At 41.5% G+C, this 24156-nt stretch overlaps 1 protein-coding gene across 7 annotated transcripts in view; it reads left to right on the top strand.

The window, feature by feature from the left end:
• The window catches only part of Tpk1 (thiamin pyrophosphokinase 1), a 351972-nt gene that overhangs the window by 39215 nt on the left and 288601 nt on the right, over positions 1-24156 (top strand). For all 7 annotated transcript variants that reach the window (XM_058575780.1, XM_058575775.1, XM_046434098.2 and 4 more), the window contains exon 3: positions 18728-18799. In XM_058575780.1, coding sequence (XP_058431763.1) covers positions 18728-18799 — 72 coding nt within the window. The remainder of the gene's footprint in view (positions 1-18727; positions 18800-24156) is intronic.

Raw genomic sequence — 24156 nt, 5'->3', positions numbered from 1 at the left:
AGCTATTAAATGAAGTTAAATAGTAGTTTACAAAAAAAAAGTTATCTGGAAAATTTAAGATATTCAAATAACAAGACATTTAAGTGCTAAAATCTTCACTAAACTCATCCGTTATCTCTGAGGTTAGTAAAGGAAGAAACAAACATAATTTTCCTTAGTCTCTCTGAATTCTTAAGTGGGACCCTGGTAACAAAAGGCAGATTAACAAGTGAAAAAGCAAACAGAAATGTATTAACCTGTATGTATCTAACATACAGGGGAGAAAAGGAAAGAGTAACTTAAGTTTGGCATTTTGAGTTCATGCAGCATCTTTGAAAGAGCAACACACTTTTAGAGAAGAAGACCACATAGAAGAGGGCCTTTGGTCTCCAGGTGAGCCAATTCTGGGAAGACACTTTCTGGGGAAACCAATGGCAATAAAGGCTGAGTAGCAAAGCTTTTGAGAGATTTCTCTGGTGACGTTGATTAGCATCTGAAGCACCTCTGGCAATACAGAGGGAAGAAAAACATCTTCATAAATTTTTGTTCTGCTTTTAGGAACATAGTGGAAGGCAGAGAGCTTTTCTTAAATCTGCTTTTAGTGGCCTTCAACAGTTCTTAGAGCCAAGTGGCATGTTTTGGAGTGGCATATTCTGCTGTCCCCAGGTTCCTTTCATTCTCCATCTGTTTTCTGGTTCTTCAAAGGCTCATAGGCAATGTGCTATTCTACTGGCAACTCGGTATTTGCCGATGGGTTCTGATACTCTTTGCCCTTCACGTTTTTTTTTTTTTTTTCCCCTAAATGAAACACCACGGATGTCCTGGGACCTGCATTGAATGTTGTCAGGGACAGGAAATCAATACAGATATGGAAGGGGCAGCCTGCATGTTGAGCAGACTTTGGCATGACACAGTGGCTTTTTCCTGCAACTCGGTGCTGTGACTTCAGGAAAGCCACTCTGCATCTTTTTTTTTTTTTTTAATTTTTTATTGTGGGTTGTTCAAAACATTACAAATTTCTTGACATATCATATTCCACACTTTGATTCAAGTGGGTTATGAACTCCCACCTTCACCCCATACACAGATTGCAGCATCACATCAGTTACACATCCATTGATTTACATATTGCCATACTAGTGTCTGTTGTGCTCCGCTGCCTTTCCCATCCTCCACCATCCCCCCTCCCCACCTCTCCCCTCCCCTCCTCTCCTCTCTCTCTACCCCCTCCACTGTATAACCCTGAGGGTCTCCTTCCATTTCCAAGCAATTTCCCTTCTCTCTCCCTTTCCCTCCCACCTCTCATCCCTGTTAAATGTTAATCTTCTTCTCATGCTCTTCGTCCCTACTCTGTTCTTAGTTACTCTCCTTATATCAAAGAAGACATTTGGCATTTGTTTTTTAGGGATTGGCTAGCTTCACTTAGCATAATCTGCTCTAATGCCATCCATTTCCCTGCAAATTCTATGATTTTGTCATTTTTTAATGCAGAGTAATACTCCATTGTGTATAAATGCCACATTTTTTTTATCCATTCGTCTATTGAAGGGCATCTAGGTTGGTTCCACAGTCTTGCTATTGTGAATTGTGCTGCTATGAACATCGATGTAGCATGCTCTTTTTAGGTCTTTAGGGAATAGACCAAGAAGGGGAATAGCTGGGTCAAATGGCCACTCTGCTTCTTAAGCTTTAGTTTTTCCTTTGGCAAGGCGAGACCAGTAAGAGAATTTCCCCCATTATCTGTAGGGCTTAAATGAGAAAGTACACCTATAACACTTTGATTTCTAATTTTTGCTCCTTTCTCGTTCTGGTGTTCACTGATTGCTATCTGAGCATCACCCCTGTTCCAGGCACTACAAATACATTAGTGAATATGAAGACAAAAATGCTTCCCATTGAGTTTCCTTCCTCATGGGGGAAAATCTTGGTCCTTGATAGTGTGGTTGCATAAGAAGTTATGGTACAACCTACAGTTTATGTGACAGTGGAATGTACTTGCTAATAAAACGGTGGCACTCTATTATTCTCTTGGGGCTGCCAGTACCTGAGGTAATGGGAGTTCTAATTATCTCCTCACACATCCCTCCTACCTTGGGGCTCTGGCTTCATCAGAGCTCAGAGATGGAACTGCCAAGAGTTTCAGATGACAGCTTGCTGTGTTGGCACTTATTATTCAGATGCTAATGGAATAAATTCTTTGGCTTTATACTCAGGAGCAGATTTAACCTGTCTTCTTTGGATTTCATTCATAATCCTCTTCACAAATTCTTTTTAGCTTGTTTGAGGAGTGTGCAATTTTAGAAACCCTAGCTGATGAATCATAATGCTGAGGAACACCAGTTGATTAGCCAAAAAAAAAAAAAAAAAAAGAATGATTTCATTTTCATTCCAGGGCATGAGGGCTAAAGAAGACATTCGCAATCTTATAGCTGTCGGAAACACCTTGACATTGGCTCTAAGCAGTAAGGCCAATAATTGCCATATCAAAATGGAGATTTAAAACAAAATCAATTATTTGACTTCCAACAAAATTAGTGAGGAGAGGAAGCTGGTGAGTATTCTTAAAATGGCCATAAGTATAATTTCCTGTGGGTTGGTTCTCCCCTGACGTTCACCTCTCCTCCCCCATTTCTCCCCCATTCACAGTGTTGACCACTTGGTTGTGTGTAGTGCACCTTCTGTATATGGCGTCTTCTCAGCCAGGAATGCCTTCCCTCCTTTATCTGGACGATGTTGCCTTTCAAGAGGGCTGTGGCGAGCTTCCTTGGCACCTACCCCATTCCTCTGGGGAGGTTTATTGTTGGCCCTCTCTGATCTCATTGCACTTGGCACTTTGGGTGTGTTTTATTCAATCTGCTGTTTTTCACACTATGTATTTTGGGACCTATGCTCTTGATTGGATCCAAGACATTAGTGACTGCCCTAATATCATCATCCCTTTCATAATATTGCAAGGAAATCATGGCTTTTAAATAAAAACATTAGCTTCTGTTAAAAAAGCAGAGAAATTCATGATCATTTTCTGCTAGTGTCTGGTATTTTTATCATGGTTTCCTTTTTTGTTTGGTTTTTTTTTCCCTTGGTACCAGGGATTGAACCCAAGGGCACTTAACCACTGAGCCTCATTCCCACCCTATTTTTAAAATTTTGAGACAGAGTCTTGCTAAGTTGCTTAGGGCCTTGTTAAGTGGCTGAGGCTGGCCTTGAACTTGCAATCCTTCTGTCTTAAGCTCCATGTACTACCACACCCAGTTTATCACAGTGTCATAATTCCATAAACATGATTTCTATTTAAACCTTGTTACAACTCACAGATGATATTGGCATAAATCAATTGCAAGAATGACTTAAATTCTGGTTTAATCGTAAGATGCATCATTATTTTATGTACCACTAGGAAACAAAAAGCGTTGCCAGCTAAACTCTGACACAGTGCAAAGACACTTTTGTCTTGGAAACACATTCGAAGGCATCCTAGAATTCATTTTAGAGGGAAACGTTCAGTTTTAAATCAGTGAAATATGATTTCACTGAGTCTTCTAAAAAATGGAAGAGTTCCTCAAGGAACAGAATGAGGGAGTAGTTTGTATTTGTTTTTCTTTCATTTGCCTTTTGGTGGATGTGGTAAAGAGTAGTAATGTCTTCAAATGCCAGATAGTGAGAGAGAGAGAACTCCACAGCAGATCTGAGAATTCAACAGATTGCGTACTCCATAGTAATGCTAAAGATAATCTACAAATAACCACGGCAAGAGAATTTCAAGTAGAGAATTGGTTATTCATATTACTCACAAAATTATGAATAATGAAAAACTCTACATATGGTCTTTGTATGTGGGTCATTTCCAAGTGTGGGTGGGTGGGAAATGGTGCTGAGGTAGGGTTCAGGTGGAAACCTTCCAGATGTTTGCAAATGTGAGCATCCTTGAATATTAACTGGCCCTGAAGGTCTTGGACTATTACATCCCCTCCATGAAATTCAATGTCCTGCAAAGAAATAGAACTCAGTTTTTAGCTGATGAGGGACTGGACCGTATGTTTCATTGAATAAGGGATGCTTGCATTGAAACTGTCAAAGTTTACCTGCTACCTACCCACCAACCTTTTTATTCGTTCTCAGATTGTGTTTTTGTTTATATAGGGCAGAGTGTCATTAGAAGCAACTTTGTAAGATAGAAGGTCTTAAAAAATTAATTAGTAGAGAACACTAAGACTATGGGAGTGTGGTTTGTATGCAGATTTAGTTTTGCAGTGTTTAGTGGCATGGAAACAGGACTGTGAATGACTTTATAAATTCATTTCATTTCATAACTTCTTTGTGCCAGATCCTATGTTTAACTTTGAAGACAAAAGGCATCCCTAAATTACGTATGTGGCTAAAGTTTATGATCTGTTGAATGAGAAGTATATAACTATTATTAGCAGAAGGAGTTAAAGATTGTAGTTTGCAGGGGAGAAAGATTAATGGGGACAGGAAGGTAAACCACTGTTATGTTTTGAAAGCTAACTAGATCTTCCTCAGGGACAGAAAACTACATTTGTTTAGTGTTTATTTACTTTTTGCCAGCTACCACAAAACTCTTTGTGTGCTATCAATCCACATTCCCATTGTTTTAACCCATGCTTGGGTGGGCTCAAAGATGTTAAATAAATTTTTCAAATACCTCCAAGTCACAAAGCTGAGAAGTGGCTAACTGTGATTTGGACTCCATCTGTCTGATCCCCAAACCCATGTTAATCATGTAAGGAAACCCTGAGCCAAGATATGGAGACCACAGAGAGCCTGATGTCCCCACTGGGTGTGGAACACCCCCGTGGATGAGGTCGAGGGTGGCTGAAAACCCATTGTGTGTCCACTCGGTCAGCAGTTTATCATTTTTATTTTTGCAGTGCTGGTGATTGAACCCAGGGCTTGCACATGCCAGGCAAGTGCTGTACCATTCACCTGCATCCTAAAACTCAATGTGTTCTTTGTTCAGTATTATTTAGTGTCTGCTGTGTGCCAGGCAAATTGCTTAGTCCTGGGGATTCCAAAATGAGACATGCCCTTGCCTTTCAAAGGATGAGTCTAGGAGTGAATGCTGATACTTTTAATTATGACTTTACTATCTTTTTCTTTTCTTTTTTCCATCCTGGTGATTGAATCTAGGTCCATAGTAGGCAAGTGTTCTATCACTGAGCTTCACATCCATACCTTGCAATTTCTTGCTTTGCTCATGTACCAAGAAAAAACAAAACAACAAAAGCAAAAACGCAAAAAACATCTCCACTCAGTCTTTAGGCACACTTCAGCTTTTCTGAGGATATGTTCACAAGATGTGTTCATAGCTGTGTTTAGATATTATTGTTCTAGGCTGTATCCCTGAAAATTTATCTTTGGAAACTTGACCCCTGGGACAGTGATGTTGGGAGGTAGGGCCTTGGAGTAGATTAATGCCTTCATGCAAAGGGATTGCAGGAGTGGGTCCACTCTCTGCCACGCAAGGATATAGCGTTTGTCCCCTTGTTGCCATTCTGCCTCCCACCATGTGGGAACGTAGCAGTAAGACCCTACCAGATGCCAGCTGCTAATGTCTTGATCTCGGGCTTCCTGGCCTCAAGAACTGTGGGAACATAAATTTCTTTTTCAAAGTCAGTTTCCCGCCCATGGTCTATCCTGCTGCACCAGCACAGCTGGACTCAGCCTCCATGTGTACATCATGTTCAGATGCCCACACACCGTCCATGGATGCACTTCCTGACTCTATTCTGAAGTCGGTCTCGGTGTGTGTGTGAGATGGGGCAGGGAGTTGATAATGTCTTCCTCTTCAGTTTTCTTCTAGGAATGAGACTCCTGGGTCAGTGATGTTGGGAGGTGGGGCCTTATCCTTGATGAGTTGCTATTATGTTGATATAATAGCAGCTTATAATTTTTATGCTAGCTTCACTTCTTTTTAAAAAAGCTTTTAAGTATTTTGTACACTTGGTATAAACATTCATATGACACAATTTTAAATTCAGGAAAAGTTAATAATTGCCTTCTCTCCATTGCATTCTCTGTCTTTCAAGTTATGGTTTTTTAACTTGTATCACCTTTTCCTGTATTTGTTGTTCATACTTATTGATGAAGAGAAAGGTTCTATGTGAGACACTATAAAAATACAAATAGAATTGGGAGTTGGGGCATGAGACACAAGCAGATTTTAAAATGTAATACTGTTTTGTAAGTATTACAAAACTGAGCTTTGAAAAGCAAATGTTTTCTGAGTTCTATAGGGTATATTTCAATGGAGGAAGCAGCCCTGACATCTTGTTTTCTAGAGAGCAGTGAGTCATATCTCCTTTTGCAGTGCAGAGAATTACTGGCTGTAGGTCACATTCCCATGTCTCTTCAAACTTTAAAATAGGCTTAGTTTAATCAGCCTAAATTGCTTCTTAGTTTTTGGAAAAAAGAATGCTGGGCAGAGTTTTACAAATGATCTACTTTAAATCTTACTCTGAAACCCAAATAATCTCTTATTTTGGCATCCTTTTTTATATCTCAAAGTGGTGTTTAACACTGTTTCTCAGCAACTTCTCAGGGGTGGGGCATTGCCTGGGAGAGTTTCTCTTTCTTTCCATGAGCAGAAACTCCTTTGTTTTACTTATTTTTAAATTTATGTACATAAATTTTTGAAAATATAGTCACAGGGTTTCAAATTCAGAAAATTAAAATTTTACATTTGCACAATGGAATGCAATGTTTGCACAAATAGAATGTGATATAGCTGTTGTGTGTTTTTCCTTTCCCATTTATTTTACCTTGAAGAATGTTCCATATTAGCTACATAGTGTGTAGTTAGGGACATGGCACAATCCCATATATGGGCTTTTGGGTTCCTTCTATTATTTTTTGTTTATTAGCAAACAAAATCATGGATTATCCTTGCTTAGCTTATTACTTTGTATATATTTTATTTCTGTGGGGGAAAAAAAAAAGAAGATATTATAGAGGACCTCTACCTATTCTGTTTACTTCACCTGACCTGGATCTGTCTACGGGACACTGATGTGTCATGTGTCAGAGCACTAGCTTGTCACCTGTTTGTGACAAAGCTCTGCCTACTGACAGCGGATGTTCTTACTGTCTTGGAAAGCCCCCAGTGCTCATGAGGTACAGATGTCTGTGGGCTGTGGCTTAGGTGGAATCTGACGCTTGATATGGTAGATGGCATCTGCGTAATCAGAATTTTTTCATGATTTACAGTTCTTCTGAATTTAAATCTGTGCATTTGCTCTTTAGAAAACTGATCAATTAAGAAGACTTGCATTTTATTCAGAACTATTTTGATCACATTGTAGTGTCTTATGTAATCAATGTCAATTAAGGAAGGCAGTTGGTAATACTTGGTTTACTCTGTAATTCAGAATAATTCTGGTTATTTTCTTCTTTCAAACCACTGGATTTAGGGAACATCAATGTGTTCCATAAATATGTCCAGTTTAGCTTAACTTGGACTTAGTTTATCAATATCGGATGACACTTGGGTGTCATTTTTAAGGAATATTAAAAGACAAGACTTTCTCTCTTCTAGTATTGGTTCTTTGAGTTGAAGCCCTTGATGCTGTGTATTGTAAACAGTCCCCACCTACCCATACCAGGTGGAAGGCCCAGGAAAGGCACAGAGGGGCATGGACTGCCACCAGAGCCTCCGTGTCTGCCTTCAGTTGCCGTCCATGACAGGGATTCTGGGCTTTTTGATGTGGCTGGAAATGCACTGAAGTTGCAGGAATAGCCGGAGGGTAAAAGTTCGGTTCTCTTTTTGTTTTTAGAAGCATGTTCTGAACTTGTGTGGATTCTGCCTTTAGGAAATGTTTTGAACTGACTTTTCAAGTGTGAAGATTGTTGTGGACCCAGCTGTCAACACGTCAGAACTGATGTGATGGACTGTAATTTTTTAGTACTTTATGATGAACCCTTAGGGTTATGGCATTACATCGACAGTTTGCTAGGCAGTGATTGATTTTCATGATTGACAGGAAACAGGAAACTTGGCCCAAGTCAGCAGGGCAAGGGACAGTTGATGGAGCAGCTTGAACTCTGTCAGCAACTCCAAAGGTGTCCGTGTGCCAAGATAAACAACTCGGCTTCATTCATTTGGGTTACAATGAGAATGTGTTTACTAGGAACAAGAATATGGCTAACCTTTGCAAGGGTGAAAAAGAAAACATTTCTTGGTATTGCCTTCTACTTTTATGTCAAGAAAGATTCAAAACTTGGTCAGGTGTAACCTCCCCTTCCCCCTTCCCCGTACTTCCTCCATAATAGAAACTTACGAATAAAGATAAGTGTTCTTTTCCCGAATTAGTGTGCATTTGTAGTATATGTGGATTCTTGGGGGAAATTTATTGGTATGTTTTGTTTATAGATTTTATAATATCAGGATCACTAAGCTTGGGCAGACCCTTTACAGTTCCATCATGGGAGGTAATGCTTTCAGATGGAAATTGATGTAAGCCATTCAGAATCTCTTTACACTTCCAAACTGAAAGGTTGAATGATAATAACTAGCTCTATGCTCAGATTTGTAGGACTCAAAGCATATTACATGGATTTCTTTCTTCCTTAAATAGGTGCTAAACACAAACATTTATTTGGCTTGAAAGGACCTAATCTACTTTAAAGGAAATACCACCAAACTCTTTAATGGGATGGTTGCTTTTCTATGGATCGTCTCCAGATTCATTAGATATTTCTTGAGCTGTAAAGATGAAAACACCATTTAGCCATTTGAAGGCAAGACTGCTGGTTGTGGCTGTCTTTTCTGGGATCCTTCCTGGAGCATTTTGCATAATATTCATTTAAGAGTAGCACAGGGGGCTTCAGGACCCAAAAAAGGGCTACTGAGTTTTAGGCACAGTGATTTCATTCTGAAGGCAGTGTATTGGGTAAGTGACCAAGGGAAGGAGCATAGACAGTTCTGAGGGGAGTCATTTGGTTATTAGGGAAGGTCTCTGGAACTGGTTTAGTGGGAGTGGAGATAGTCAGTGTTGGAAGAGCTACTCAGTAGGTGTTCACCAAGAGTTTGCTACGCATGTGACACCCTTGTAGGTAGTGGATTCAGGGAAATAATGAACTGCTTGTAAATTTATTAGAACAAATCAAGGTTTGCAGTGTGTACCAGCATGTGATGAAGGTGTTACTCTCTGATATGGACTAATGGGGGAAGTTCTATAGTGCTTCACATTTTAGTGAGACCTGAGGATCAGTGTGAAAGACGAGTGAGCCTCTCCGAATGTGTGGCTCTCCATGGTAATGGGCAGAAGGTGGAACTGGGGTCGGTGTGTTTGAGGAGCAGCAGGGAAGCCAGTGTGTCTGTAGCAAGGACACTTAGGTAGGTGGCGATCGGAGGTAAAGGCAGGGAGAGAGAGAAGCCAGATCACGGAGGGTCTTGCAGGTGATTCAGTAGGAATTTGATCTTTACCGTGTAAGGAATCCACTAGAGGATGAGGGAAATGACTTGATCTGACCATGTTTTAACAAGATGTGGTGATTTTGTGGAGAATAGAATACATGGGAGGAAAATGTGGTTACAAGTAAGGAGGCCTATTTGAGGATCATGTTTTGAAATCTAGAGATGAAAAATGTTCATTTGGAATACATTATTAGTGGTAGAGGTGGTCCTAGAATGGACCATCGTGGATGGAGCAGGTTTGGAGGGAGAGTGTGTACTAGGAGTTTGATTCTGGACATGTTGAGTTTGGGGTGTCTGTTAGCCCTCTAAGGAGAGCCATTGGATAGGAAATTTGACACAGTTCTGGAGCTGAGGAGAAAGCCCCAGCCTGGAGACTTGAATATGGAAGTCCCCATGGCAGATGGTGTTTGAAGCCAGTAGACTGGAGCAGATGACTTAGGGAGTGGGTATAGATCAAGAAGAGACCCAAGGGTTGACACCAGTGGCATTCCTGCATAGAGGAGCTAGAGACAGGCAGCACTTCCTCAGCCTGTACCCTTAGGTGCTCTCTATGCAGATAAGGAGGAGGCAGCAAGACTGAGAAGGAGCAGGTGGTGACATGGGATGGGGGAAGCAATAGAGGGTGTTTCACAAGAGGTCGGTGCTGGAAGGAAGCGTTCAAAGAGTGACTTACTCCTCCCTGATGCTGAGATGTGTTGGGCAAGATGGGAAGAGAGAGGAGCTATTGGATTTTATAATAGGAGGTCACTGGTGGCCCTGACAAGCTTTATTTCCAGGCCGTGATGGGATGAACGCCTTGTTGTCATGAATTTTGCTGGAAACCCAAACTGGGTTACAGAGTGGAAGCTGAAGGCAATAAGGGATACAGCCACCATATAATCCATTATCACAACCAGGATCCTTTGCAGATGGAAGGGGTCACCATTTATTGTTATGCCGTCTAACTGGGGTACCCCCTGGGGTCACTCTTGGAGGAGGGCAAGAAAGATTTCTCAAAGACGCACCTGTTTATTTCTACTTTTTGTTTACTTTCTTTGAAGCGATTTCTTATATATGACTTGCCAATTTTTCTTAGTCCATTGGTAATTCAATTATTTTAATAGACTTTGGTACAGAATATTTGTTCAGAGCTTTTTACTAGTTCAGCTTTGTCCATGTGCAATTTATTTCCTCAAAGAACAAATTGACTTGACAGTCTTGATTTCCCTGTGCACACTTAAAAAGATTCTGAGCTTAAATATAGAAGTTTGTGCATTATGAATATGAAACTTGGTGCCCTAGAGTTTCACCGTTTAATTGAAGTACTTTTCAGGGATGAGAGGTTCATAATACTGGTCTTCAGTTCTTTGACAAAATAGCTATTGTATATATAATGACTGGCATGTGTTTGGGCTAATATTGATTTTCTCAGAGTTTCAGTACTTTGTTTTTAAATAGTGTATAAACCCTTGATTACTTGCCAATGCATCTGAGTAATTTTTTTTCCTATTGTAAATTGTGTTCTATTTTTAATTTGTTTATTGGAGTTCTGGTCTTAAGGTCTTTTTTTAAAAAAAATTATATCACATCGGTTTTTTAAAAGGTAGTCTGTAGGGCATGACTTGCTGCCCGCTTCCCGGTCCTGGGGCTGCACAAGTGGCTGGGATGGTGCTCGTCTTCCTGGCGCATCTGATTGTCCTCCTGCGAGGGAGGGCTGGGTGCGGGCTGCCAGTCGACCTTTACCTTTCTTGGCTCGTCCAGGTCGGGGCGTGCTTTCCCTGCTTCTCCCGCAGGTCAGAAGGAGACTGGGGGCTAAAAAACCCGACAGTAGTCAAATATCTTTTTTATAAAAATTTACAAATAACTTTTTACTCTGTTGTTTCCCCCTATTTATTCAAGTATTATTTTGCTCCTTGTTAATTTCTTATTTTTACTATTTTATATAAATATAAACTTTCAAAAAACAGCAATTTAAGGTTGGGAGGATATGTATTGACCAGTATTAAAGTGATGTTGCTGTTCAGGAAGGCTTTCTGTCACCTGTCCACTGACATCTTCAGGAGCTGCACCTGTGATTCTCAGCTTTGGCCACCCATTGGTCTACCCCGTGGTGCCTTCAGCAAACCGTGGGGCTCAGGACTTATGCAGACATGTTGAATCGGAATCTCAGGAGAGGAGATGGACATGCTTTTTCTTTTAAATCTGTGATTCTGAAGTACAGAGAGGTAGAAATGTGCTGTATATAGGGTCAACTTATTACTTGTGATAACTGGTGTGAATCCAGAGCTGGTGCTTTTTTATACCCATCCCTCCTGGCCTCTTTCTTCCCTGCCTCCCTGCTTCCATCCCTTCTTCCTTCCTTCCACATGGCTGTGGTCAGTGCTGGGTAGATTCTAGATGAAGCTAGTTGGAGGAGATTAGTGATTAGTTCCACCATTTACTTGTCTGATTGAGCTTTTGCACAACTTGTGGTTCCTTCAATGTACGTTGAAGAATATTGTGAAAATAACCCATTTGGGGATGATTCTGTATGTAGTTCTGCTTTACCTGCACGGATAGGTTGCAGGTCTTCCTTGTGTGCTGCAGATGTGAGTGAGGGTGCCCTCTGCTGCCTTGTGTGGCCCAACTCACACCTTTTCTTGAGAGATCTCATTCACAATAGATAACCCACAGCTGTGTGGTGTCAGCCTGAGGGGGGCCTTGTGCTGATCTGTATATGAAGTAGCACTAAATCTTAATTACTTTTTTATTATACTAAAAAAATTATGTAAACCTTTCACTCCTGACTTAGGAGTTGTGAACAAGTCCACTTTTGTATATAATTCACACAGTTTTCATTCTCAGAGATCTGAAATTAAAAAAAAAAAAAATTGGTTTTCTTGATGTGCTGTTCTATTGTCCTTATTTTACTTTCTTAATTAAAAGAAACTCTGGGTATAATTACCATTTTCCCGAGATGGAGTAAAATTGTCTTTGCCTTCCGGCATAGTAGGTTGTTTCCTGGCTTTATTCTTGAAGTCTAGACATATGCTTGGTCTTCTGTCATGAAGTAAATAATTTTGTCTCCTGGAGTAATCACTAAATGAATACTTCATGGAATATTTTTCAGTTCTGTTTTTGTCCTTGCTTCAGGCCTTTTTTAAAAAAACATTAATGGACTTTATTTTTTAAAAAAATTAGTTTCAGATTTTCAGAAAAAAAAAATTGAGAAGATAGGACAGCGCTCTCACTTAGCCCCCCCATCTGTGATTTCCCCTATATTAACACCTCCCATTCCTGTGGTACATTTGTTATAATTAATGAGCTAATATTGAAACCGTATTCTTAGTTTATTATCAGTTCCCTAGTTTATTCAGAATTCCTTAGTTTTTAACCTAACGTTCCTTTGCTGTCCCAGGGCTCCGCGGTACATTTAGCTTTCCCATCCTCTCGGCTCTTCTTGGCTGTGGCAGTTCTGCAGCGTTTCCTTGTTTTTGAGGGTGTTGTTGGCTTTGAGGGCTCTGGGAAGGGGGCACTATGTGTGGATGCTCTTCTGTTTCAATGGACTGATGTGCTCCCTGATTGAGCTTGGGTGATGAGTGGTCTGGGAAGGAAGACCCTAGAGACAGTGTGTGCACTGCAGCGTGATTGACAACTGGGTGCTGCCTTGGCTCCCAGAGCAGGGGCCTTTCTCCTGAGTCGTAGCTGTCAGGATTCTACCTCGTGTCCAGATACACTCTTTGAAAAAAGTTACCAGGTACAGGCTATGGGTATACACCTCTCCTTTACTGTAGGACACTATATACTTTATTTGGGATTCTTAGGCCTGTGGGATTTTTTTCTCTTTTCCCTACTTATTAATTCAATATTTTGTTATATCACTCTGAACCCATGGATGTTTATTTTTACAATTTGAATTGTAATCCAGTATGGTATTATTTCTTGTGTGTCTCCCATGGTGTGGTTTTGTTCCTTGGGCCACAGGGAGCTTTTTCTGCAGGCTGTTGTGCCCTTGCGCCGCCTCCTATCAAGGTGGGTATGTCTGTTGGTTTGTTCTGGGGAACCCCTTACTTTCTTTCTGGGACTATCTGATGCTCTGGGCTTATCTTGTACATTTCCTTCCTTATTTATAGAATCAACCATTTCTCCAGAGAGATTTAAAAATATGTAATAGAATAGAGAGAACTATATACAGTAAAGAAAGGTAGGTTAGCTCTCCTGCTTCTTAACATCTGAACTGGCTGATTTGAACGAATCCTGAGTCTTCAGAAGTCTGTTCCCTTTTGAACTCAAGGCTGGTGATTTGGCCTTATTTTTATTTTCATGTCATAAACTTGGGGCTTTGTATTCAATTCAGGACTTCCAGGCAGTTTGGAGCATTTTGACTTTAATTCATCACCTGTAATTGAAACCTCTAGAGAAAGCAATTCAAGGACTTGAAGTATTAAGACTAATCTGCATTTTTCTTTCTTCTTTAAAATGGAGCATATCATACATTTTCATGGATAAGGAAAAAATTCTGTTGCCATTACACTTGAAATCCTGCCATCTGCGCCTACATTTATCTTTGAGATCGCCGTAGGACACTTGGTTAAAAAATCTGCAGTCTTTATAACATAATGAGGAAGTTCTTCACAGTCTTTTTAAAAAAATCTTTTTGCACATTCCAGAAACAGCATCAATGCTGCAACTTGAGAAATACTTGAAATAAGACTATTAATTTCCTTGCTTCTGTGGTTAATGACTCCTAAACTTGCTGAATGTTTGGCATCTGAGGCATTGTCCCATAATTCCAAGGTTTGAGAGTGGTGTGGCCTCCAGGGTTGTGGGGTGGCTGTGTTGAAACTTCTGTACACTGTTTAGGAACTGTGGTGCCTTCATCAACTTATGACTCATCTAGTTATGATTCCAGAGGAAACTAAGTTAGCAAAAGACCGTCAAATCCTATGAGAAAACCAAACTACATCAGGAAAGATTATTAGATCCTATTACCTAAGGAACTTCTTATATAGAAACAGCTTAACGTGCATGTCGTAGGTAGAAATAGTCAATTATTTTTAATCACATCATCAGCAAATCATAACTCATGTGTTTTCCTACTGATTTTTTTTTTTTTAAGTGAAGCTGCTTTCATGGGTATTACCTTAATGAAAGTCTTGGTTTAGAATAGCAATAATGTGAGCAGTAATGTTTCCCTCCCATTAGATTGTTCTTGGAGCCACAGAAATACCAAGTCGACATATTAAAAAAATAGTAAAGGAAATAGTTTCATTAGTTCTTTGAGACCTATGTACAGTATTGGTAAGTGCCTCTTTGGCAGTGGAGACATTGTCAACAGAAAAGGACCTTTGGTTTTTACACATTATTAACTTCTTGCTATTAACATCTTACTGAGCACTGGGTATGTGCTTAGCTTGAGACTCATGCCCCATCCAGATTGAATGAATGGGCCAGTTGATGCTCTCCTTCCCGCGGCTTGATGCCTGCCTGCTCTGCTTTATAGTCATCTCCAGTTTCTATCTAGGTCATGTTTACCTTAACCCAGCTTGAACCATGATCACTACTTTTATTAAAATTAGATTTTTCTCTGTAGAATGTTGAAACCCAAAATAGTACAGACTTAAACAAGAGATAAGTGTTTGTTGTTGTTGTTGTTGTTGTTGCTGGTTGGTTGGTTTGGTTGTTTTTATGGCATTGTTTTGGACTTTGCCATGTATTATTTGAAAATTTAAATGAATTGGCTAGCACAGTGACCTGCCTTGCTGCCTACTGAGATGTCTCATGTTAGCCTAGGAAACAAGCCCCCCCTGGGTCTTTGGAAGCGGTGTGATGATAACTGGGCAAGATTTCTCAAAGTGCCCTTCATGGGCCTTCTGTGTCAGAGCAACTGTTATAAAATGCAGATCCCTGTGCCTCATGCCCGGAGATACGGTTTGACAGATCTAGGATAAGGTCCAGAAATTTTCATGTGCCACAAACTCCCCTGGATAATTTGGGAACAACTGATGAGAAAAGAAGGAAGGTAGGAAAGAAAGGGAAGGAGAGAAAGAGACCAATTAACAATTTCCCTGTCTTTTAACAAATTCTGGTAAAGTAGCAGCAAGGGCTCTATTTCCAGTCCTGGCTCCTGAACTCACAGTGGGGCCTGTTGCTTCTAGGAATTAAGAAGCTTCTCAGAATTAATGTTCAACTAAGGAAAGGGCTTAGTTCCCCCCTCCCCCAAACAGGAAGCCTGGAGACAGACCACGGAGCACTGGAGTGGAGGATTCCTAACTCATCAGCAGCCAGGGCCCCTTTTTCTTATGGTCCTAGGTGGCTGCTGCACTTTCATTCAGAGGACACATGAATTCTTGCTCCCAGTGGCAGGATGCAGAAGGGAGGAAGCTGAAGTCAAGGCCCCCTCCATTCTAAGGATTCTAACCAGCCGTAGCACAAGAAGATTCTATGTACACCTCCTTGACCAGAACTTAGTCTGTGACAAGGTATCTGAGATATGGAGTTTTACCTGGACAGTTTTGTGTACAGGTAAAATGCTCAGTAAAATAAATAAATAAATAAATACATAAAACCCAGCAGAAATAACAAACAACCCCCCTGCAGGATTCCTTTACTAAAATGAAAGCCTACCATGAGACCATTAATGATCTCTGCTGCAATCTTGCTTCCTAAAGCTACCTAAGGAAACACCCAAGGTTTCCTTAACTCTTTTTTTTTTTTCTTGGTTCCTTTAATTCTTGAAGAGTCATTTTGCCACTTTTAAAAACCAACTGTCCTCAACATCTTATTTACTTATGCCTTCTCCTATTTCCGTTCCCCGGAAGTGGTACGAAATCTCCTAATATTATAGGCAGATCCACTGCCTATAACTGCCATTAGATTTTATTGGCCCACCCCAATTGGATCGCTACATTTAAAATTGTGAACTGTCAGCTGTTTTTTTTTCACCATTTTAATTTTTATTTTCTTCCTTTTTTAAATTTATATATGACAGCAGGATACATTATAATTCTTACTACATATGTAGAGCACAATTTTTCATATCTCTGGTTATATACATAATATATTCATACTAGTTCTTGTCTTCATACTTGTACTTTGGATAATAATGATCATCACATTCCACCATCATTAATTACTCCATGCCCCCTTCATTCCCCCCCAACCCCTCTGCCCTTTCTAGAGTTTGTCTATTCCTCCCCATGCTCCCTCTTTCTATCCCACTATGAATCAGCCTCCTTATATCAAAGAAAAAAAATTGGCATTTGGTTTTTTTGGGATTGGCTGATTTCACTTTGTTTTCAGGTAGTTGTTTTAAAATACTCCACATTCCACTCTAATTCCATATTTTCCCCTCTTATTTTATGTTTACTTTCTTATAAATTAATGAGCTTCATGTGCCTCTCTGCTGTGTCTACATGTATGTCAGTCCCAGCCCCTTTCCTAGCATGAACGCCTGGTGTGGGGACTCCATGTCTCCGCACTGCCCTGTGGAGTGGTTTCAGATCAAGAGGGCTTTGTGCTCTGTAAATTTGTCTTTGAAGGAATAAGTGGATAATTACCTGTCTCTCTTCCTTCCCCCTATTTAGAATATAGGAATGCTTTTATATTTTTAGTTTAGGAAGAGGTGTCTGTGCTTTCTTCTTAATTTCCCGAGTGTACACTAACTCTGCAGTCTCTATGATCTTGAGTTTCCCTCTGTAGATTTGCAGGTTTTTCTTTGAGATTTCTGCCCCTTTTATTGTCCTCTTCTCATTGTTGGGTCCCCTCGACTTTCCTGCTGCATTCTGTGTTCTTGAAGGCACGTTCTTGGCTTGCTCTCCAGATTCTTCTACCTTCCTGTCTTTTCCTTCTGCCCCGTGACAGTGCGCAAACCCCAGTGATTTTGCCTTTGTTCTTTATTTTGACCTTTCTGTGCAGTATGGCGGCAGCTTGCCTGGTCTTACCTTATCCTTTTGCTCTTACTTCTGTAAAGATACTTCCCCAACCTACATGAAATGCTTCATCTGCTTGCTCCTGTGTTACTCTTAAATACATCCCGAGTGCCTCAACTTAAGCTCCTGTCATCTTAAACATCAGGAATTTGTGACATTAGTATTGATATCCTATAGTCATGTCATTAGGGCATTGTTTATAAAACCTGTAGTAGTAACCCTAATGGCTAAGGATAGCAGCTTCCTGTGGGCTATTTCCTTTGTTTCTAATGTCTTTTTCTTTATTCTTCCCAACTTCTTTTTCTTTGTGAGATCAAGTTCAAAAAAGTACACTTTGCAAAGATTCCTAGAATGACACCAGACCTTACTGACTCCCTAGCCTTTGAACTCCTGCCATTCTCATTGATCTGTTTATCTGGTGCTTCTCATACACTTATATTGCATTGTTGAATAAATCATCTTTATGTCTTACTACACATATAGCCTGTAATCTTATTCCTCTTGGTATTCCCAGGGCCTATTATGTAATTGGCTCTCAATAATGTTTGCTGTGGATGATGACATATCATCTTCTTATCTTGTTTCTAGTAGTGAGATGGCACAAAAACAATTAATTTTTTGAATCGCCAAACAAAAATTTTTATTTTCTGTAAGTGGAATGGAGGGTGTTTGGACTGAACTGAATGATAGATTTTCAACAGCTTTGCATTGTTTGAAGTCCATAATAAATGGCATGGGATGATTGTTGGAAAAGTAACTTTTCTCTACTTTCATAGTCTTTGGAGTGGCATCTAAAACCCTGAAATAAAACGATCATAGAAAGACCTACTAGGACTTTGTGAAAACACATGCAGGGTTTTGCATTGGAATGTTAAAGGTTGGGTAGAGATGGAGGAAGCAGAGAGAGGGGAGAGGAGACTAGGAATGAACATGAACAAAGGAAATACACACAGGAAATACACATAACCCCCACCTTGGGGTACATAATGTCAGGATGATATAAACCAGCCTGTGGGAGGGGAATTCTATCAAAGAGGTGGACAGAATATGAGGATGAGAATTCATGTCAAGAGTTCTTCACTTACTACAGAAAGTTTACCCAATCGTTTTTTATGATGAATTATGTTTATACTGAATTCTTCTGTAATACAGGAAATGTGACAGACTTGTTGAGTAAAGTAGGTCTTTTTAGCCTATGATTCCCCTTGAAATGAAGGCTTGGAGGGATTATCTCTGCTTGAAATGTAGCTTCGTATACACTGAAAATCTGCACTAGTGGGGTGTATTTCCAGACCCAGATAAGAGGTCTGGAAATTAATCAAACAGAAAAGACCAAAACAAAACAACAACAAAAATCAACCAAAAAATTCAGTTCACTTACTTATTTTACCTTCTTCTTCTTTTTTTTTTTTTTTTTTTCCTGTAGGAAGTTTGAAGTTCTGCCTTATGATTCTTAATCAGCCTCTGGACAAGTGTTTTCGTCCTCTTTGGGAAAAAGGTATTCTTAATTAGCATTTATATTTCTTTGTGTTCTTACTCCATTTAGGAGTGAATAACATGACTGTTAAGTACCCTGGAACCTAAGTGAAACACCAAAAAGTGGAATTTAAAATAAGGTGGTTCAGTTATTTAATTGATAAGAATTCACTATTGCTTCTTCATTAGCCTCGAGGTGAATGCTAGAGCACACCTTCAAGCAGAGAATACTGTATTTTAGAACTAATATGTGTGTATTCATCCTGAATAATCAATAAGTATTTGTTCACATGTAAATAGCTTTGGGACCAGTGAGAGTAGATAGGTATGTGCATGCCTTACTTGTCTTAGCATCCCGTGATAAGGTAAGGGCAGCTGATCAGATTTGCAAGATTGAAAAAGAAGACCTGCAATCTATTAGACTCTCTATGGATGCTGAGAAATATAGTTACAAATGGTATAGTTTCACAGAATTAATACTTCTGGGACATTTCCTGTGAAAAATCAGTCCTTGTTAACTATTTATTTGCAATATCCTTTGACGTTTATGGGATTAACTCTATGCTAGAAAATAATATTAAATATCACTTGGTATTTAGAACTTTTGTTCTTCTTTCATGAATTCTTAAGGTTATTTTTACCCCCAAAGGAATTCTTCTGCTGCATTGTCAGTGTAAGTTTTAGACCAAAGTAGATAGGTGGAAGAATTTGAGTCTTAATCCACTTACGCATATCCCTGTGGTTGTTCTTGATCATCTCTTGCCACTACAGAACTCTTCGGTATTCTCAAATTAAGGTTCTGTGTCTTATAGGGCAAACCCAATATGCTAATAAGCTCATGTCTATAGTCAGAGATAGTGTGAGGGAATAAATGACCACACATGATACTGAATAAGAACTTGTCTGATAAAATTAAAAGGGAAACTCTTAGTATTCTATACACAGCTCCCTTTAAGTTCGTCGGCTTATAATTTCATGTTATAATTGTACTAACATTGCCCTCAGGGTTTGGAAATAATTTAACAGTATTTATTAGTATGACATATAGCCTCAAGGTCCTTTTTGGCTTTTATCTCTAGTACCCCATGCAGTGATGGCCACATACTTGCTCAGTAATTATAATAAATGAAAGATTGAATTTAATATGATTCAAATTGCCAGTAAATATCAAATAAACTGATTAGCTACATCCTTTTTGAATATAAATTTATTGTATCAGATTTTATTTTAGTATTAGGAGAGTGATTTCTATTGCAAATATTAGAGACAAAATAATTATTGCTACAAACTGTTGGAAATGTTGGATGTTAAAAAATCATATCTAAAGAAGTATGTCTTTGGGGATATAAGATCCTATTTTGCAGAAGGGGGGAAGATGGCGGCGATGGGAGTGCATCAGCCCTGTGTACTGCGTCACTGTGCGGGAGAATGACGAGTTAGAACGGCTAAAAGCTATCTTGTTAGGAATTTCCAGCAAAATTGGGGTGTTCCAAAACCTAGAGGAAGGATTTCCATCGCACGAGGATCAGCTACGGGGGCTCAAACGCGAGAGATTTGTCCACACGGAGGGTCACGCTGCTTATTCAGCAAATCGCCCCACGGCTAGAGTCTGCGGCGCGCGCTGGGAAACGAGGAGATAGCTACGCAGGGATACAGCGCTGCAGATTCTGCGGGCTCCTGCCAGCTGTGCAATCACCGTGCTCAGGGCTGAATTCTGGGTTTGAGACAGGGGAAGGAAGCGGTCCAGTTCGGTTCTCCACACCGGTCAGACCACAGAGGAAGCCAGCGGCCACCATCTTGGAGAGCTGATGTCACCATCCCTGTTTTCGACTGATCACAGCTCATTCAGCCATAGAACAGGTAATTTCAAGCTGCCATTCGCTTGCGTCTTGCAGACACATTACTCGGGCTCAGTACTAAAGAACCTGCGGAAACTGCTTCTTGGAGCCTGCTCCTATCAGAACATACACTGAGCCTGGAGCGGCCGAATTCCGGCTCCCGGAACTGCTCTGGCCCAGGGCTAAAGAACCCGCGGAAACTGCTTCTCGGTCTGGGTCCTGCTGAATACCGTGGAGGTAAATACCAACCGAGCATTCATAGGCAGTGGCAACAGGATTGAGACGGGGCTTGTGAGGGCCGGTCAGGACTCACCCGTTGCTTTGGTCACCCGGCAAAGGGAACGAAATGCTGCCATTCGCATGGGATACCAACATGGCAGAGATCTGATGTCATCAGAAAGCGGCGGAGGAGAGAACTTCATCGATACCAGCGGCGACAGAAACAGTTGGTCTCCTGGTAAAGAAAGTGAGTCACAAACACCCGAGTCTCTCTCACTTTGTCATCAAGCCAGAGGGGCAGAACAGAGCCGCCGCCCGAGCCCGGAACAGGCCCAGCGGCCCACCGGCGCAGTAGTCACGTCACCCCAATTGGAGTAGGGGCAGAGCAGAGCCGCCACTTGCGCCCGCAAGGTAGGCACCACCTGCGACCGACCAGCAGAACAGGCCCAGGGGTCCGCGGGCGTGGTAGGAGGGGCAGAGCAGAGCTGCTGCCAGTGCCTGCAAGGTAGGCAGACCTGCGACCGACCGGCGGATCAGGCCCAGCGGCCTGTAGGCGTAGTATACACGTCACCCCAATTGGAGTAGGGGCAGAGCAGAGCCTTCGCCTGCGCCCAGAACAGGCCCAGCGGCCCGCCGGCGCGGTAGTCACGTCACCCCAATTGGAGTAGGGGCAGAGTAGAGCCGCCGCCCGTGCCCGGAACAGGCCCAGCGACCTGCTGGCGTGGTAGTCACGACACCCCAATTGGAGTAGGGGCAGAGCAGAGCCGTCACCCGTGCCCGCAAGGTAGGCAGACCTGCGACTGACCGGCGAAATAGGCCCAGCGGCCGGCCGCCGTGGTACACATGTCACCCCATTTGGAGTAGGGGCAGAGCAGAGCCACCGCCCGTGCCCGCAAAGTAGGCAGACCTGCGACCGACCGGTGGAATAGGCCCAGCGGCCGGCTGGCGTGGTAGACACGTCACCCCAATTGGAGTAGGGGCAGAGCAGAGCCGCCGCCCGCGCCCGGAACAGGCCCGGCGAACCGCCGGCATGGTAGTTACGTCACCCTAATTGGAGTAGGGGCAGAACAGAGCCGCCACCCGCGCCCGCAAGGTAGGCCGACCTGTGACCGACTGGCAGAACAGGCCCAGCGGTCCACGGGTGTGGTAGACGGGTCACACCAATTGGAGGATGGGCAGAGCAGAGCCGCTGCCCGTGCCTGCAAGGTAGGCAGACCTGCAACCGACTGGCGGATCAGGCCCAGCGGCCGGCCGGCGTGGTACACACATCACCCCAATTGGAGTACGGGCAGAGTAGAGCCTTCGCCCACGCCCGGAACAGGCCCAGCGGCCCGCCGGCGAAGTAGTCACGACACCCCAATTGGAGTAGGGGCAGAGCAGAGCCGCCTCCCGTGCCCGGAACAGGCCCAGTGACCCGCCGGCGTGGTAGACACGTCACCCCAATTGGAGTAAGGGCAGAGCAGAGCCTCCGCCCGCGCCTGCAAGGTAGGCAGACCTGCGACCGACTGGCAGAACAGGCACAGGGGTCCGCAGGCGTGGTAGACACCTCACACCAATTGGAGGAGGGGCAGAGCAGAGCCGCCGCCCACGCCTGCAAGGTAGGCAGACCGCCGCCGGACCCTGCAAGGGAGACTTTTCAACTATACAAGAGCAATATAAATATATAGGGGGAAAATTTTTCAAAAACACAACAGTTTCACCAAGTAGAAAGAAACGCAAGCAGTATGAAAAGACAAGGAAAGAAAGGACCACAAGCAATGCAGGTCAACTCAACTTTAGAAGAGGTAACAGCTGCAGCAGATGGAATGTCAGATAAAGAATTCAGGATATACATGCTTCAGATGATCTGGAGTATCAAGGAAGACATTAGACAGCAAAATCAGACAATGAAAGATCACTTCAACAATGAATTACACAAACAAATCCAGGAAGCAAAAGATCAACTATACAGGGAGATAGAGGTTATAAAAAACAAACAGAAATCCTAGAAATGCAGGAAGCAATAAACCAACTTAAAAAACTCAATGGAGAATACTACCAGCAGAGTAGAACACTTAGAAGATAGAACATCAGACAATGAAGACAAAGTATTTCAACTTGAAAAGAACATAGACAGCTCAGCAAGACTGTTAAGAAACCATGAGCAGAACATCCAAGAAATATGGGATAACATTAAGAGACCAAACTTAAGAGTCATTGGGATACAGGAAGGTATAGAGGTCCACACCAAAGGAATGAGCAATCTATTCAATGAAATAATACGAGAAAACTTCCCAGACTTGAAGAATGAGACAGAATCCCAAATCCTAGAAGCCTACAGGACGTCGAATGTGCAAAATCATAAGAGATCCACACCTAGACACATTATAATGAAGATGCCCAACATACAGAATAAGGAGAGAATTTTAAAAGCTACAAGAGAAAGGAAGCAGATTACATTTAGGGGTAAGCCAATCAGGATAACAGCTGATCTTTCAACACAGACTCTGAAAGCTAGAAGATCCTGGAATAACATATTTCAAACACTGAACGAAAATGGGTTCCAACCAAGAATTGTGTATCCAGCGAAATTAAGCTTCAGGATGGAAGATGAAATTAAAACCTTCCAGGATAAACAAAAGTTAAAAGAATTTGCAGCTAGAAAACCATCTCTTCAAAACATCCTCAGCAAAACATTACAGGAAGAGGAAATGGAAAATAACAATGAAAACCAACAGTGGGAGTTAGGACACAAAGGGGGGGGGAATAATCAAAGAGGAAAACAAACCATGTTTAGTAACATAAATAAACAAATATGGCTGGAAGAACAATCCATATCTCAATAATAACCCTAAATGTTAATGGCTTAAACTCACCAATTAAGAGACACAGGCTAGTAGAATGGATCACAAAACAAGACCCAACAATATGCTGCCTACAGGAGACGCATTTGATAGGAAAAGACATACATAGGCTGAAGGTGAAAGGTTGGGAAAAATCATATCACTCATGTGGACGTCGGAAACAAGCAGGAGTGTCCATACTCATATCAAATAAAATAGATTTCAAGCCAAAGTTAATCAAAAGGGATAAAGAGGGACACTACATACTGCTTAAGGGAACCATACACCAACAAGACATAACAATCATAAATATATACGCCCCAAACAATGGTGCAGCTATGTTCATCAAACAAACTCTTCTCAAGTTCAAGAGTCTAATAGACCACCATACAATAATCATGGGAAACTTCAACACACCTCTCTCGCCACTGGACAGATCTTCCAAACAAAAGTTGAATAAGTAAACTATAGAACTCAATAACACAATTAATAACCTAGAC

The sequence above is a fragment of the Marmota monax genome, unplaced genomic scaffold, assembly GCF_021218885.2.
Source record: "Marmota monax isolate L192 unplaced genomic scaffold, Marmota_monax_Labrador192_F-V1.1 WCK01_AAM20220418_F8-fsc00122, whole genome shotgun sequence".
Taxonomy (NCBI): Eukaryota; Metazoa; Chordata; class Mammalia; order Rodentia; family Sciuridae; genus Marmota; species Marmota monax.
Note: the sequence above shows the minus strand (reverse complement) of the source record. Positions and strands in the feature narration are given on the sequence as shown.